At 43.2% G+C, this 16,465-nt stretch overlaps 1 protein-coding gene across 1 annotated transcript in view; it reads left to right on the plus strand.

The window, feature by feature from the left end:
• The window catches only part of PON1 (paraoxonase 1), a 33,817-nt gene that overhangs the window by 12,985 nt on the left and 4,367 nt on the right, over positions 1 to 16,465 (plus strand). The window contains exons 3-7 of the mRNA XM_005909699.2: positions 193 to 248; positions 1,774 to 1,942; positions 5,401 to 5,527; positions 11,511 to 11,711; positions 13,132 to 13,213. Coding sequence (XP_005909761.1) covers positions 193 to 248; positions 1,774 to 1,942; positions 5,401 to 5,527; positions 11,511 to 11,711; positions 13,132 to 13,213 — 635 coding nt within the window. The remainder of the gene's footprint in view (positions 1 to 192; positions 249 to 1,773; positions 1,943 to 5,400; positions 5,528 to 11,510; positions 11,712 to 13,131; positions 13,214 to 16,465) is intronic.

Genomic DNA, 16,465 nt, shown 5'->3' on the forward strand with positions numbered 1-16,465 from the left:
ATGAATCTCTTAATTTTTAAATAATCATATAAATCAATTTGAATAAATACAGGAAAGAATGATTTATTCTGAACCTATCAAAGAAGAACTAAATATATAGCCCCATTTTCAAGTTGGGAGTGATGAAGACAAGGCCCCCTAACTTCCCGCAATGGTCTTAACAATCTGTGCTGTCTGTACTCTTTTTTGAAGAAACTGGTGCTGAAGACCTGGAGATACTTCCTAATGGACTCGCTTTCATTAGTGCCGTAAGTGTTGCCTTTGATTTCCTGTGCTCTGAACCATTTTCTAGGACCAGCAGCTTGCCTTTCATTTCAGCCTTCTTTATACCAATGCCCATCTTCGAATCAAATGAGTGGTGATATGGTTCAAAAAACAACCTGTGTACGCATTCATACTGGTATAACGATTATGATCATATGTGTTCTATGCGTGTTTGTATTCCTGTGAGTACACTGAGCTCCTGTATTCCCTTATCTTCCACTGTGACAATTTGAGTCCAGTGAGTTCAAGAGTTTCCCATTCATCTGTCTGTTCCTTGAAGTAAGCAGTGTAGTCAAATACCTGCTGACTTGAGTGTGTGTGTGTGTCTGTGTATGTTACCCCTCACATATCATTTAGATTTTAATCCTTCTTTTTACACTTTTTGGAATAAGCCTTTTAATTTTAAAATGTTAGTAGGTCATGCCACAATTTCCAGACTTTTGGAAAGAAAAGCCCCCGTGTTGTCAAATTCTCCTGCACACAGATCATTGTGGTAGATGATGTAGCTCAAAAACAAAAGTCATCACCCTAATGAAGGATAACAGAATTGATAGAATACAGTATTCAAGTCATCCAGCCACTGAAAATCCTTTGCTGCCTATTGTAATTTATTTAATCCAGTTTTCTCCTATGAAGACTGATCGTCCTCTGAAGAGGTGTCTTACAAACTTTTTTTTAAAGCAACAGAATATAAATTTCCATTAAATCTTACATGCTGCTGCTGCTGCTAAGTCGCGTCAGTGGTGTCTGACTCTGTGCGACCCCATAGACGGCAGCCCACCAGGCTCCCCCGTCCCTGGGATTCTCCAGGCAAGAATACTGGAGTGGGTTGCCATTTCCTTCTCCAATGCATGAAAGTGAAAAGTGAGAGTGAAGTCGCTCAGTTGTGTCCGACTCTAAGTGACCCCATGGACTGCAGCCTACCAGGCTCCTCCACCCATGGGATTTTCCAGGCAAGAGTACTGGAGTGGGGTGCCATTGCCCTCTCCGAAATTTTACATAGGACCCCACTATCTAAAACAAATAGTAGCTGTGCTGGTCTACCTTCAAGCTATGGAAGGAGTTGTCCCCTGGAGTTATTAGACCCTAACCCTAAACCTTTGTTTCTGAGATGCTTCCATGAAACCTGCCAGGGGACGATCCATAACCCGTGTTCTTCTGTGTTCCTTGCTTATATTACTGAAGCTTATCAGTAAATGCCCTTTTGGTCTGCTCTTCCCTTTTTTTTTTTTTTTTTTTGTAATTGTCATCATGGGTTGGTAGCTGTGATATTCAACACAGATGCTTTGCAGCTGGTGATGGAAGGGTCTGTGCCCATTATGTGGGGTTGCCTGGGAGCATGTGACTTCCAAAGACCCCCAAGGGCTGCTTGCACAAGCCAGCTAACAGGCTTGCCATGTGGCTTGCAGCCCGAACCAGACACTGTGACCCCATGTGCTGTCTACCACCTCCATCAGCATTTGGAGTATTTGTAAAGTGCCTGTGTTTTCTCCTCTGTTATTTTATAAGGGATTACGATATCCTGGAGTAAAAAGCTTTGAACCTGATAAGCCTGGAAAAATACTGCTGATGGACCTGAACAAAGAGGATCCTACAGTGTTGGAATTGAAGATGACTGGAAGTAACTTTGATGCGTCTTCATTTAACCCTCACGGCATTAGCACATTCACAGATGAAGGTAACAAATTCAATGTCTATTAAAAATAAAACCAAATTAAAAAAAAAAAAACAGAAAAAATGTTAATGAATGAATATTTCTTTTCATCCAATTAAAGTACAGTCATGAATAATGCTCTCACTCTGGGTTTTAAACTTACCTCCTATGTGAATTCAACATAACATAACCATGTAAATGCTTGAGAATGCTAAAATACTTGAGATTTGCAAAGCACCTAATTTTTAAAAATATGTGAATTTTAACATTCAGATAATCCCTATAATTACCATAGTGATAATATTCAACCCTAATAGAAATGAATTTTTCCATTTTAAACAATTATACAGATACAGGTGTTTACAACAACAGATCGCTCTAATGTAAGACACCTGCAACCTACAGACCCACCGCCAGTCACCCTCAATGCGTCGCTGCCCACCGGTTCCTTCGTTTGTCTTCAAACAGTCTCTCCACAGTTTGACAAATTGCCCCATCCATTATGCTTTCATCTGATTTCTTCCCTTCTTTTTGCAGCCCTTGCCTTGGTCTCTACATTAATTCTCAACCCTGGTTGTGCCCACAAGCACCTGGAGAGTTTTAAAAAGCCTGATGCCCAGGCCACAGCCCCAGATATTTTGATTCAGTTGGTCTGAGGGAGGCTTGAATGGTAGTGCTTGTTACAAGCTCTCCAGCAGTTAAGAATGTGAGACCAGGGTTGAGAACCACACCTATCCCCATGGCCTCCATCAGACAATCCCTTCCTTGGTCCTTGCAGACTTTTCTGCAAGGGGGGACTAAAATTGCTGCCTTGAAAGCCATCAGCAATGTCCTTATTAAGAAACTCTTTCGCAACTCTTCCCCTCCTTCCTTCACTCTTATTTTATACTGTTGGCCACTCAGGGGTAAAGAATCTGCCTACAGTGCAGGACCCTCAGGAGACCTGGGTTCGCTACCTGGGTTGGAAAGATCCCCTGGAGAAGAGAATGGCAACCCATTCAAGTATTCTTGCCGGGAGAATCCCATGGACAGAGGAGCCCGGTGGGTTTCATCCATAGGGTCGCAGTGAGTTGGTCACGACTGACGCAACTCAGCACTCATGCACTTGTTCCTTCTAGGTGATCTCCCCTCCCTGATACTCCGGCACACTCATCTGTTCTCATTCTGATCCTGCTGCAGCTTTTCCACCCTCTTCATTATGTTGCCACTCATTTCAAATTCTCTGAGCATTCCCCAAAGGACTGGTCTTTCACCTCCTCCTTACTTTCTCTATTTCAAAAAGGTCAGCCATGTCACAACTGTAGCTGTGTCTGCTGTCTAGGTAAACACCCTCCAAAGTGTATTATTATTATTTTAATCAGCTCTTCTGTCCCCTCCCTTCAGCTCACCAGCTATTTCTATTTGGGTTCCTCTCCTACAGCCACAGGCTTCCCTGGTGGCTCAGACAGTAAAGAATCTGCCTGCAACTTGGGAGACCCGGGTTCAATCCCTGGGTCAGGAAGATCCCCTGGAGAAGGGAATGGCTACGCACTCCAGTATTCTTGCCTGGAGAATTCCATGGACAGAGGAGCCTTGTGGGCTACAGTTCTTGGGGTCACAAAGAGTGGGATACAACTGAGCGACTAACACAACACCTACAGCCAAATTAAACTCAAAATGTTAAAAAGTAATTCTTATCCTCTTATCTTCCCTTACTCCATATGACTTCCCTTCTTCCATATATATATCTATTGAAATTTACATACATACATATGTATTTCCCTTCCAGTCATCTCTTCACCCATTTAACATTCTATTTTATTTTTAAAATATTGTAAGTGCAAAGAAATAGGATGTGGGGTGTGTGCATGCTCTCTTGAATTAAAAAGGGGAAATAACCACATAAATATTATACAGGTCCTCATATGCGTTACTTTTGCGTTAAACACTGCATCGTGGATTCCTTCCCCTGACAGTACATCCAGAGCTGCTTTGTAACGGCTGTTTGGAATTCTATGGCATGGGAGAACCATTATATAGTTCATCTGTCGGTGGATATCGATCCTGTTCCTACCTTTATGCTCACTGAAAACGAATGCCAGAATAAACATCTTAGGCAGCTCCTGTGACTGCTTATGATACATTCCTAGAGGTAGATTCTGCTGCACAAAACATGAATCTGGGTTTTAATCCTCACTTTTGGTCGATTTCCACTTCCCATATTCCTCAGCCATCATCAGGGACTTTTGGTGCTTCCTGTCAAACCCCTCTCATATCCTTTCCTGCCTTTTCCGGTCAGTAGGGTAAGACTCCATGGCTTACTCACAGGGACTTTCAACCAAGGAGTAACATGACTGTGGGTATAGCACTAATCCAGGCGTGTGGAGGGAAGCAGCGTCCTCCTGATCTAGCCCTTCTTTCCACCTGCCTGGATTACTGCTATACCCACAGTTGTATACTCCTTGGTTGAAAGCCCCTGTAAGTAAGCCCTGGAGCCTCACCCTAAGCCCTACAAGACTAACCTGGAGTCCTATGTCTATGGCTCTAATCTTCCCACTCTTTCATTCACGTCTACTCCAACTACAACCTCCAGCTAAGCTCCTGCCTCAGGCCCTTTGCACATTCTCTTCCTTCCACCTAGAACACCCTGTCCCCAGATATTCATATAGTTCAGTCTCTCATTTCAGTACCTGCTTTAGCATCGTCTTCTCAGAACTTGCCTGACTCCCATGGACAAGACATCTCATTACTCTGCATCCCTTTATCTGGTTTTACTTTCCTTCTGTAGCACTTAACACCAATTAAAATAAACATCTGCTTGGCAGGGGGCCTAATGGGAAGTCTCATAGCTGGCTTTTCTGTTCAGATTTCTCCCATTCAACCTCCTAAACTTGACACTATTTTCCTTTAAACACCAATTTGGTCACGTCAAAGCTTTCCAAAGATTCACTGCTTCCGAAGGCAAAGACTATGGGCTAACATCTGATCACTCCTTCTTGACCACTCACACTGGTCTCTTTCATGCCGCAGAATTGCACTGACTCCTGGAAGCTAAATCCCTTTGATATTATCTCTCAGGTGCTCTTTTTATGGAATTTATCATCTCACACTGTGTAAATTACACCTGAGCACACCTTCTCTTATTGATATTCTTCTCATCTTTTATCTCTTTTATCTCAGTGCTGCATCTTGCTGAGACCATTTGCAGCAGAAAGCTTAATAAGCTCTTTGGAGTTTTAGTGTCAAGGGCTGCTCACTCCTAAGTTGAGGACTTTTTTTCCCCCTGTGGAGTCTGGTGGTTTTTAGACTGTCACTAGGTCTTCCTTTAGCCATTTTTCTCTGGAGCAATCACAAATGCTTCTCTCTACAAAGAGATGAAAATATTCCATCTGCCTGACATCCTAAGTACTGGTTGGAGGTGGGTAGAAATTGCTTTTTAGAGACAGAGCTGACAGCTGAGAGCTCGGTTAATGTTTCGATTTTTGTTTTTAATCTCTTCTCAGATAATACTGTGTACCTGCTGGTGGTGAGCCATCCAGACGTTAAGTCCACGGTTGAGTTGTTTAAATTTCAAGAAGAAGAAAAGTCACTTTTGCATCTGAAAACCATCAAACATGAACTTCTGCCTAAGTACTGAGATATGTCATATTCCTATTTTCCTTTAACACAAGGGGATGGTGTGTCTACTTTTAGTGTTTCCTTTGGCAGGGGTGGGGGTGGGGTGGGGGGACAATGGCAACTCTCCTTTCTCTTTTTAAAAATTTTATTTTACTTTCATTTATTCCTCTTCTAATGCTCTTTTTCCTCTTTCTTATTTTTTAAATTATGAAAGTATGATAACACATTTACAGGAGACTAAAGTTACTTAAAGCTCAACATTCAGAAATCTAAGATCATGGCATCCAGTCCCATCACTGCCTGGCAAATAGATAGGGAAACAGTGGCAGACTTTATTTTTTGGGGCTCCAAAATCACTGCAGATGGTGACTGCAGCCATGAAATTAAAAGACACTTACTCCTTGGAAGGAAAGTTATGACCTAGACAGCATATTAAAAAGCAAAGACATTACTTTGTCAACAAAGGTCCATCTAGTCAAGGCTATGGTTTTTCCAGTGGTCATGTATGGATGTGCGAGTTGGACTATAAAGAAAGCTGAGCACTGAAGAATTGATGCTTTTGAACTGTGGTGTTGGAGAAGATTCTTGAGAGTCCCTTGGACTGCAAGGGGATCCAACCAGTCCATCCTAAAGGATATCAGTCCTGGGTGTTCATTGGAAGGACTGATGCTGAGGCTGAAACTCCAATACTTTGGCCACCTGATGTGAAGAGCTGACTCATTGGAAAAGACCCTGATGCTGGGAGGGATTGGGGGCAGGAAGAGAAGGGGACGACAGAGGATGAGATGGCTGGATGGCATCACCGACTCAATGGACATGAGTCTGAGTGAACTCCGGGAGTTGGTGATGGACAGGGAGGCCTGGAGAGCTGCAGTCCATGGGGTCACAAAGAGTCAGACACAACTGAGCGACTGAACTGAACTGAACTCAACTGAAAGTTACATATAGTTTCACTGTATATTATTAATACAATTATTTTTTAAGTAGGTAAATTAAGACTTTTAGTTGGAGTTTCAATATCAAACTCTCAAAAATTAACAAAATAGACAGAAAAGTAGAAGGATATAGTAGACCTGGAAAGCACTATGAGCCAATTCAACATAATTAAGATTTATACAATTTTCACACAACAGTAGGATCCAAATTCTATCCAAGTTCCCATAGACTATAAATGAGGGTGACTCTCCTTTCTGATGAGCATAAACTCCTCCAGATGTTCATCCACAGAAACTTTTGAGGACTCAAGCTCCAGAGAAGACACCCCTCCTCTTCCTCCCTTGTTTCCCGGGTTGGCTGGATGCTGGTTTATGCCTCCTGGTCCCAGAGGATGTTCCTTTATGCTTTTACCAAGAAAGCACTCTGCTCTTCTGCAGAACCAGACTTAGTATCTCAAACCCAAACTGGTTTCATGGACAAATTTCACCTCTTGAGCTTATTTATTCAAGCTTATTGTTATTTACAGTGAAAGTTGGAATTATACATGTTTCTAAGAATTAGAAACACAAACCCAAGCAGAGATCTGTGATCCAATGCCTCTAAGACCTCCTAGCGTTGCTTCTCCTGCTGTTCATTTGCACATGATTCCTGAAACAGCAGCTCTGTAGTTAACAGCCAGCTCCATCCCAGCTTCCTCCATAGCACAACATCTAGAGAAAAGAAACACACACAGATCCCTGATCCCAACACAAAACTGACATCTTCACTTGACTTTGCTGTTGTTTTGTCGCTAAGTCACATCTGACTCTTTGCGACCCCGGGGACTGCAGCCCTCCAGGCTCCTCTGTCCACGGGATTCTGCAGGCAAGAATACTCGGGTGTGTTGTGGTTTCCTTCTCGAGGGGATCTTCTCAACCCACGGATGGAACTCATGTCTCCTGCATCGCAGGCAGATTCTTTACTGCCGAGCCACCAGGGAAGCCCTAGGGTTCTGTTTATGAGGTAATGATGGATTTCAGAAAATAATTTGACACTATCTTCCCACACAGTTTTTATCCTCTAATCGTTATGGTCTTTTTAGACTCTTAACCTTTATTTGAATAATTTACCTGCAGAACTCAATTATCTCAGAATGTGTGAATCTGGATTTCTTTTAAAACATGTGGTATGTACTTGCAGATGTCTAGCAAAGCACCTGCTCAGTGTTAGGGCTCTCCCGCTCCTGTCTTACCTGATGGGGCTGAAGCTGAGGAAACTGAGACTGCAGAGAAATCAGGTTACTGGATGAAGGCAAATTAACCAATTGGTGACCATTACAAACTACAGCCCAGGTCTTCATCTGCATGCAAGTTCAGAGACCAGCTTCTGCTGGGAGAGTTTGTTCATACCTTCACTCAACAAATGTATTTTGGAAAGAGAATGAGGACACTGAGTTGTCTGGAGACTGTGCCAAATACCGAGATCTAAATTAGGGGAAGGTGTGTGGACTAGAGAAGCCGGACTAATGGTAGAAATGACAGTGATAATAAAAACAGTTGATTTCATTAGAGTTCTTAATTTCTTTTACTATTTAAAATTTAAGACAAATGAAATCTTCAGGGGACACTGTTAGTAAATGGCACAACTGGAATTTTAATCCTTGAGTCTGGAGCTTGAGTCTGGAGCTTCTGCTCTGAGTCGCTATGAAATAGTGAAACTTATTTTATTTCTTTTACCATTTAACCTTGGAAATCTTAGTTTTGTCCGATTTCCTAGGGTTAGGGCTTTTTTTTTGTTTTTTTTTCTTTTGTTGCTGTTGTTCAAAAGCTAAGTCATGTCCAACTCTTTGTGACCCCATGGACTGCAGCACGCCAGACTTCCCTGCCCTTTATATCTCCTGGAGTTTGCTCAAACTCATGTCCATTGGGTTGATGATGCCATCCAGCCATCTCATCCTCTGTCGCCCTCTTCTCCTCCTGCCCTCAATGTTTCCCAGCATTTTTCAGGGTTTTTTCCAATGAGTCAACTCTTCCCATCAGGTGGCCAAAGTATTGGAGCTTCAGCTTCAGCATCAGTCCTTCTAATGAATACTCAGGGGTGATTTCCTTTAGGATTGATCTCCTTGCAGTCCAAGGGACTCTCAAGAGTCTTTTCTAGCACCACAGTTTGAAAGCTTCAATTCTTCGGTGCTCAGCCCTCTTTATGGTCCAACTCTCATATCCATACATGACTACTTGCAATTGCAAATGCATTGATCTTTGGCAATACAGAACCAAACTATAGTTAGTGTCACAATTAACAAAAATTCTGCTCTCCCAACCCGAGGGTTAGCCATGTATATTTTCATCTTTGTATTCAATGGTTGTTTATATGGTTGTCTATAGCATTAATGGGCTTCCCTGGTGGCTCAGATGGTAAAGAATCTGCCTGCAATGTGGGTAGGCCCGGGTTTGACCCCTGGATCTGGAAGATCCTCTGGAGAAGGGAATGGCAACCCATTCCAGGATTCTTGCTTGGAGAATTCCATGGACAGGGGAGGCTGGTGGTACACGGGGTCACAAAGAGTAGGATACAACTGAGCGACTAATACAACAACAGAATAGCATTAATGTTCCAATGACTAATCTATTATAATAGAACAGGTTATTAATAATAATATTATTGGTCATTATTGATCATGAACTATATGCCAGGCATGGTACCAAAGTCTTTGATTAGTTATTTCATTTTATTCATACCCCAACCTTCCAAAATACGGAGAGGCTCAGAGCATACTGACACGCCATGGCCGCATACCACGTTGACAGCAAGCCACAAATGGAGGGTTCAAATGCAGCTCATCAGATTTCAAAACTATGACTCTAAACCTTTCTGCTCTGCTCTCTTTTAAAATGAAAAACAGCAAAGGGTTAAAAAACATACTAATTTCGTACATTTACCTTTTAAAAAGAGAAGAAAAAAAAAAAAACATCTTTGCAGGCTTCTGCCTGAAGCCCATACAGACTAATCCTAAATTCCTAGACCCCCTTTCTCGGATAGGAACAGTGGTTACCATTGATGGAGGCTTTGTGAGCGGCAGGCTCACTGCAAAGCGGATGGCAGGCATTGTCTCATTGTAATTCTCACTGCAACGCCACAAATGAAGATGCTGACCCTTAGTCTTAGACTAATGAGCTGTATGACTTTGGGAAAATCATTTAACCTCTCTTTGCAGATGAGAAAACTGAGGCTCTGTATGCTTATCAAAGATGCCCAGGAGCCCGGGGTGGCGTCAGAGCTGATGTGCTGGGCCGTGACGCCCTCGGCAGTGGAACTGAGATAATTCTGTCCTGGATAATGGCCCAGAGGAACTTCTGTCACCTCAATCAGCACAGAATGACTCACTTATGTGCTCACAGTTGTACCTATTAAAGCAGAAAAATAGACTGATATAGCTTAGATTTTCAGTAACACAGAGAGAATCAAAATCAGAACAACAGCAATAAAAAATGCCACCGCATCCTATTTCTGAGCTTTCTCGCTCACGGATGTTTCACTCTGTTTAGAATCATGAAACTTTACAGCTGAAAGTGACCCTGTAAGTCTGGAAGATAGACCAGTCCATCTCCTCCTTTTTTTTTTTTTTTAAACAGATAAGTAAACTGAGGCCCTGGCATGTTAAATGATTAACTTTTGCTAGATCACACAGCTAATAGTAGCAGTTCAGTTCAGTTCAGTTCAGTCGCTCAGTCGTCTCCGACTGTTTGCAACCCCATGGACTGCAGCATGCCAGGCTTCCCTGTCCATCACCAACTCCTAGAGCCTACTCAAATTCATGTCCATCGCATCATCGGTGATGCCATCCAACCATCTCATCCTCTGTCATCCCCTTCTCCTCCTGCCTTCAATCTTTCCCAGCATCAGGGTCTTTTCCAATGAGTCAGTTCTTTGCATCAGTGCCTAAGTATTGGCGTTTCAGTTTCAACATCAGTCCTTCCAATGAATATTCAGTCCATCCTTTAGGATGGACTGGTTGGATCTCCTTGAAGTCCAAGGGACTCTCAAGAGTCTTCTCCAACACCACAGTTCAAAAGCATCAATTCTTCAGTGCTCAGCTTTCTTTATGGTCCAACTCTCACATCCATACATGACTACTGGAAAAACCAAAGCTTTGACTAGATGGACCTTTGTTGGTATAGTAATGTCTCTGCTTTTTAATATGCTGTCTAGGTTAGTCATAGCTTTTCTTCCAAGGAGTAAGTGTCTTTTAATTTCATGGCTGCAGTCACCATCTGCAGTGATTTTGAAGCCCAAGAAAAGAAAGTCTCTCACTGTTTCCATTGTTTCCCCAGATATTTGCCATGAAGTGATGGGACCAGATGCCATGACCTTAGTTTTCTGAATGTCGAGTTTTAAGCCAACTTCTTCACTCTTCCTCTTTCACTTTCATCAAGAGGCTCTTTAGTTCCTCTTCACTTTCTGCCATAAGGGTGGTGTCATCTGCATATCTGAGGTTATTGATATTTCTCCTAGCAGTCTTGATTCCAGCTTGTGCTTCATCCAGCCCAACATTTCACGTGATGTACTCTGCATATAAGTTAAATAAGCAGGGTGACAATATTCAGCCTTGTACTCCTTTCCCGATTTGGAACCAGTCTGTTGTCCCATGTAGCAGAGCTGTAACTAAAATGCGAGTCTCAAGATAGCTGGGTTTTTTCCCACTGTCTGGTGCTGCCTTGAACTGTTCTATATGAGCATAAACAAATGTGGCCTGGATAATGATTCCTGGACTAATTTAATGTCTGTGGAGTTTAGTCTGTCTATACACACACACACCACAGCACTTTTTCCCACGATACAGTTAATAGGTTTTTTCTGTTCCATTGATATAATAACCTCTTAGGGTTTCTTCAGGTAATCACTGTCTTTGAGGATTGTATAGGCGGGACTGATCGCACATAATTCTGGGCTGTAACAGCTGATGTGAAGGTTCCATCGCACACTCTGATTTTACGAGCATACACTCATGAGCACCGTGTGTGAGCATGTCAGGGTCCATGCTGTCACCCACCTGTGTCACACGTGTGTGTTTCGATTGCAGTTTGAATGACCTTGTCGCTGTGGGCCGTGAACACTTCTATGCCACCAATGACCACTATTTTGTTGACCAGTACATGAGATCCTGGGAATTATATTTGGGTCTAGCATGGTCAAATGTTGTTTACTACAGTCCAGATGACGTTCGAGTGGTGGCCAGTGGATTTGATTTTGCTAATGGAATCAGCATGTCACCTGACCGCAAGTACGTGAACGCCTTAAAAATCACGTTTGTCCCTAGATTCTCATTCAACATGTTTAGAGAATATTCATCTTCTAAAAAAGGGGATACATTCTAGCATGTTATTCCAGTAAAAGGAAATTGGGGAAAATGTAAAATATCTTAATTTCCAGGGGATAAATTATATCAAATCACAATTTACTATTTTGTGAAGGTTTTCCAGGCGGTGCAGTGCTAAAGAATTCACCTGCCAATGCAGGAGACACAAGAGACACGGGTTCGATCCCTGAGTTGGGCAGATACCCTGGAGGAGGGCATGGCAACCCACTCCAGTATTCTTGCCTGGAGGATCCCATGGACAGAGGAGCCTGGTGGGCTAGTTCAAGGGGTCACAAGAGTCAGATGCAAATGAACAACTGAGCACCCATACTCTTTTAAATTCCTGTGTCGGGGGGAGTGCATTTCAAGAGGGGGTACATACAAAAAACATTTAGTATCACTTTGCTTGCTTTCAAGGAGGATTTTTGACTGTGTCATGAGATTAACAACTTAGGGGTATGTTTATATCCGTAGCGCTGGTTTGTGACATGACAGAGAGTTTGTACCAAAATGTAAATCAAGCCACTGCTTCCTTCATCAAGAAAGTGTTACTATGAGGAAAAAGTCAGCTTCATAAGTAGTAGGCTTAGTGGTGTAGTTGATTCATGTTATTTTCTGGTGGTCATTCTGAAACAATTCACAGACCAACTCTGGGTCTGGGGACCACACTTTGGGTAAGACCGGTGTATGTATAAAATCCTCTTCATCTCGTATCGTTAAGCATTTGTAGCATACTTAGATGCTTAGTAACATATTCAGAGGGTGGTAACATATATAGAGAAAGCAGCATAGTTTTTACTCATATCGTCTCCTTGTCTTCAAAAATAGCAGATAATCACGCAGTCATTTCTCTCTTTGTTCTGGGAGGCACTGTGCTTAGACTGGCCAGAGATCTTTATGATGAATGTGACACTGTCCTCACGTAGAGGGGAGGGAGTCTTCTCTCAGATCCAGGCCAAGCACTTGTCTTCTCTTGGATTTTCTGTGGCCTAAAACAAGGGGATGAAATGCAGAACCTGGGGCTTGCCATTATGTTGACCAACCAAGAAAAGTGAGATCATGCTTTTGCTCGAAGATGCTAAGAACTGGCGTTAGAGTTAAGCTCCTTGCCTACTAGTTAGGGCCAACTAGTTTTGCATCTTTTGAAATAACTTTTCAGGGATTAAAAGTCCCCTGTGTGCTGTCAACTCATTGAGTTCCTTCAGAATCCGGTGTGTTTTAAGACAGCTTCCATTTTCCAGGCTCTAAGCAAAGTTCTCCCCCAGGAAGGGTTATTATGCCTTCATGGTAACCTTCTGAATTGCTCCCCTTCATGGGCTTTGATGTAGCTTTTTCTTCTTTGAAGGTATGTCTATATAGCTGAACTTCTGGCTCATAAGATTCATGTGTATGAAAAGCATGCTAATTGGACTTTAACTCCATTGAAGGTAAGATGTATTAACATTATAAGTTTGTGGGGGTGATAATTAGATTCTAATTGATTTGTGAAATTAGAAGTGAGGAAAAAGGATTGTCTAATTGGAGTGGGTGAGAACCAATTCTTCACTCCTTTATTAGGAGACATCAGCATTGTCTGCATTTGTTGTTCACTTTTGCTCAGCAGCAGAGTGGGAAGTGGCAGACCACACGCATCGTCTATGCAACTTTGATTCTCTCTGTTCCAGTGAATTTCCAGCTTGGAAGTGTGTTCTTCACGTCCCTCTTCCCTCCCCTCTCCCTTCCTCCTCCATGTTGATGGAACAGACAAGAGCCTCAGCTTGCACACAACAGCACTCAGCACAGTATTTACAAAGCCCAGGCCTCGAGACGGCCACCGGGTGGTCACATTACCGCCTCTCTCCAGCCCTTGCCCCTGCTGCTGAGCCGCTCCTGCCTGAGCATTTCTGGAACTCCCCTGGCAATGTCGTTCCTCAGGATGGGGCGCTTGTCCCGCTGCTCAGGTATTCTTCCTCCAGGTCTTCACACCTCTCTCCTTCACATCTTTCCAGATTTCACTAAAATGTCACTTCAGCGAGGCCTTCCCCTAGACTGCTTCTCTGTAGACAAATATGCACACTCACACACACACTTCCTATCTCTTTGATGGCTTTATTTTTTTCCCTTCAGCATCCTTTGCTAACACGTTTTGCATTCATGTTCTCCTTCTCCCCAGTGTCTGTCTGCCTGTCCCACTAGGGTATAAGTGTCATAGGACGGATACTTTCTCTGTGTTCCAGGGACAGTTCCCACACCCAGGAGGCACTCAACAAAGTAATTGTTAAATTAACATTCTTCAGGGGATCATCTTTACCTGTACCAATTCTGGTCCAGTCTGAAGGTTTGGATCAAAAGGGGTAAAAACACAAAGAAGCAGAAAGAAGAAGTATATGTAAAGTGGAGGATTATGAAAGTGATGCTTTTGAAAAGACGCAGAGGTCCCTGCCCTGCCAGCAGCGCCCACGGCACTGTGACTCACGGTCACCTGTGACTGTGCCCGTCAGGTGTACCAGGGACCATCGTGAGGGGCTTCATTCCGAGAAAATTGCCTTGAAACCACGTCAAGTGTAATATCATGTTTGACATTAAAAATCATTGACAGGGCTATGACAGTTTGGTATTTGCTGCAGTAAAATGGAATTTCACACACTCAGACTGGCTGAGGGGATAAAAACAAATTGTGGTTATCACAGTAGATACTTCTGCAAACTGAAACTTAAAGGATTTTATAAGAATAAAACCCCATCCAAGGTACACACAACACCGACCGATAAAGGTGCTACTCCTGTCGATTGAGGGCAAAGTTTATTTCCGGTTTGGCTCCCACTGCTGGCAGAAAACCCTGCTGGTGTCCTGACATAGTAATTCAGGTGAGCCTCCCCTCTCCTCAACTAGGTAACGTCATTCTTTCTTTTGGAGGATCATGTTAATCAAGTCCAGTTGATTACTACTGGGGTGCCAAGAAATTTGAGAAACTAGCTGGGTTGTTACTAGGATTTGTGATGAAATGTGGACGGGTCTGTGGCCTAAGTGTAGTGTATACATGGAATGAAATATTCCTCAGCCCTGGAAAGGAATGGAGTGATTCACGCTAGAACACCAATGAATTTGAAGACATGCTAAGTAAAGTTATTATGCTAAGAATACTTAGCATAAAAGTCCTTATGCTAGATACAAAAGGACAAATATTCTACGATTCCACTTACATGTGGTACCTAGAAGAGGCAAATTCGTAAGGAGAGAGCAGGACAGGGGTGACCAGGGGATGGGGAAGGGAGGACTGGGGAGCTACTCGGTACAGCTTCTGTTTGGGATGATGAAAGGGTCTGGAAATGGAATGTGGTGGATTCATGACATTTTGAATGTAACTGATGCTACTGAGTTGTACACTGAAAAATGGTTAAAATGAAAATTTTCATGTTATGCATATTTTACCACAGTAAAAATGATCCCTTCTTCAAAACATTTTCCAAGACACAGTCAATGAATTAGTCTCACTTCAGTGAGTTTCAGTTCTCTAAAAACTGGGATGTTTGTTAATACAGGATACCGTTTTCCCCCAAGAGAATCATTTATTAAGTTTCCTTGACCAAGGCATGCAAAAGTTTCCACTGGACTTTGTGGAAAGCGTGATTCATGGTCTGTACCTGCGGTTGGTGAGTTGGTATTGCTGGGAACCATGCATTTGCAAGGGAAGAGCTTATTGCTGAGGCCAAGATGGGCTCCCTGTTGGACTGTCCAGCTCTTCCTGGGCAGAACACAGTTCTGCCCCTTGCTCAGCTGGTGCCCGTGGCAGGAGCTTGTTACTGGTGTGAAGAATGAATGGGACCCTAGGCTTCTGGGTCCTTCTCCCACTCTTACTGCCTACCCTCATCTCTGCAAATTTTTATCTGCTGTGGAATTTACTGGTTGGCCATGACCCCTTCCAAAGATAGTAGCAGTGCCCCGAGACAAACTTTTTCCTCACAGGAAGATGAACCGATTTGCAGGGCAATAGGGCAGGGATGTAGAGAACAGACATGTGGACACAGTGAGAAGGGGAGGGTGGGACGAATTGAGAAAGGCGCATTGACATACCTGTGCTACCCTCTGTGAAATAGCCAGCTGGTGGGAACCTGCTGGAAAGCACAGGGAGCTCAGCTCGATGCTCTGTGATGAGCTAGAGGTGTGGGACGGCAGCTGGGGATGAGAGGGAGGCTCAAGAGGGAGGGGATAATATGCATGCACACACACACACACACACACACACACATATCTCCTCCCTATGAATACACATATATATCTCCTCCCTATAGATAGATAGATGGATAGCTGATTCACTTCATTGTACAGCAGAAACTAACACAACATTGTACAGCAATTACGCTCTGATTAAAAAAAAAAGAAGAAGAATTTAACATATCAGCATAGAATGCCTAATACTGGGGTAGATGGGGTTTGGGGATGGAAAAGACTTAGAGATGACTTTGGCCAGAGGACATTTACTCAACCACCTCCCTTGGCCAAACCTGCCTGTTTCCAGGGTAGGAATGAGTGATGGCACTGCATGAAGGTAAAAAGGAGGTCCCTTAACATCCTTGCCCCTCCCAGCCAGGTGGGGAGAACCCTCGTTTTGAGTGGAAAGCACAGGGCTCCCACAGTTGTCTGCCCACGCTCTGGCCTTTGCGATGAGTAGCCGCCAATTGTTCCAGGCTCTCTGGGCA

This window comes from Bos mutus, chromosome 4 (genome assembly GCF_027580195.1).
Source record: "Bos mutus isolate GX-2022 chromosome 4, NWIPB_WYAK_1.1, whole genome shotgun sequence".
Lineage (NCBI taxonomy): Eukaryota > Metazoa > Chordata > Mammalia > Artiodactyla > Bovidae > Bos > Bos mutus.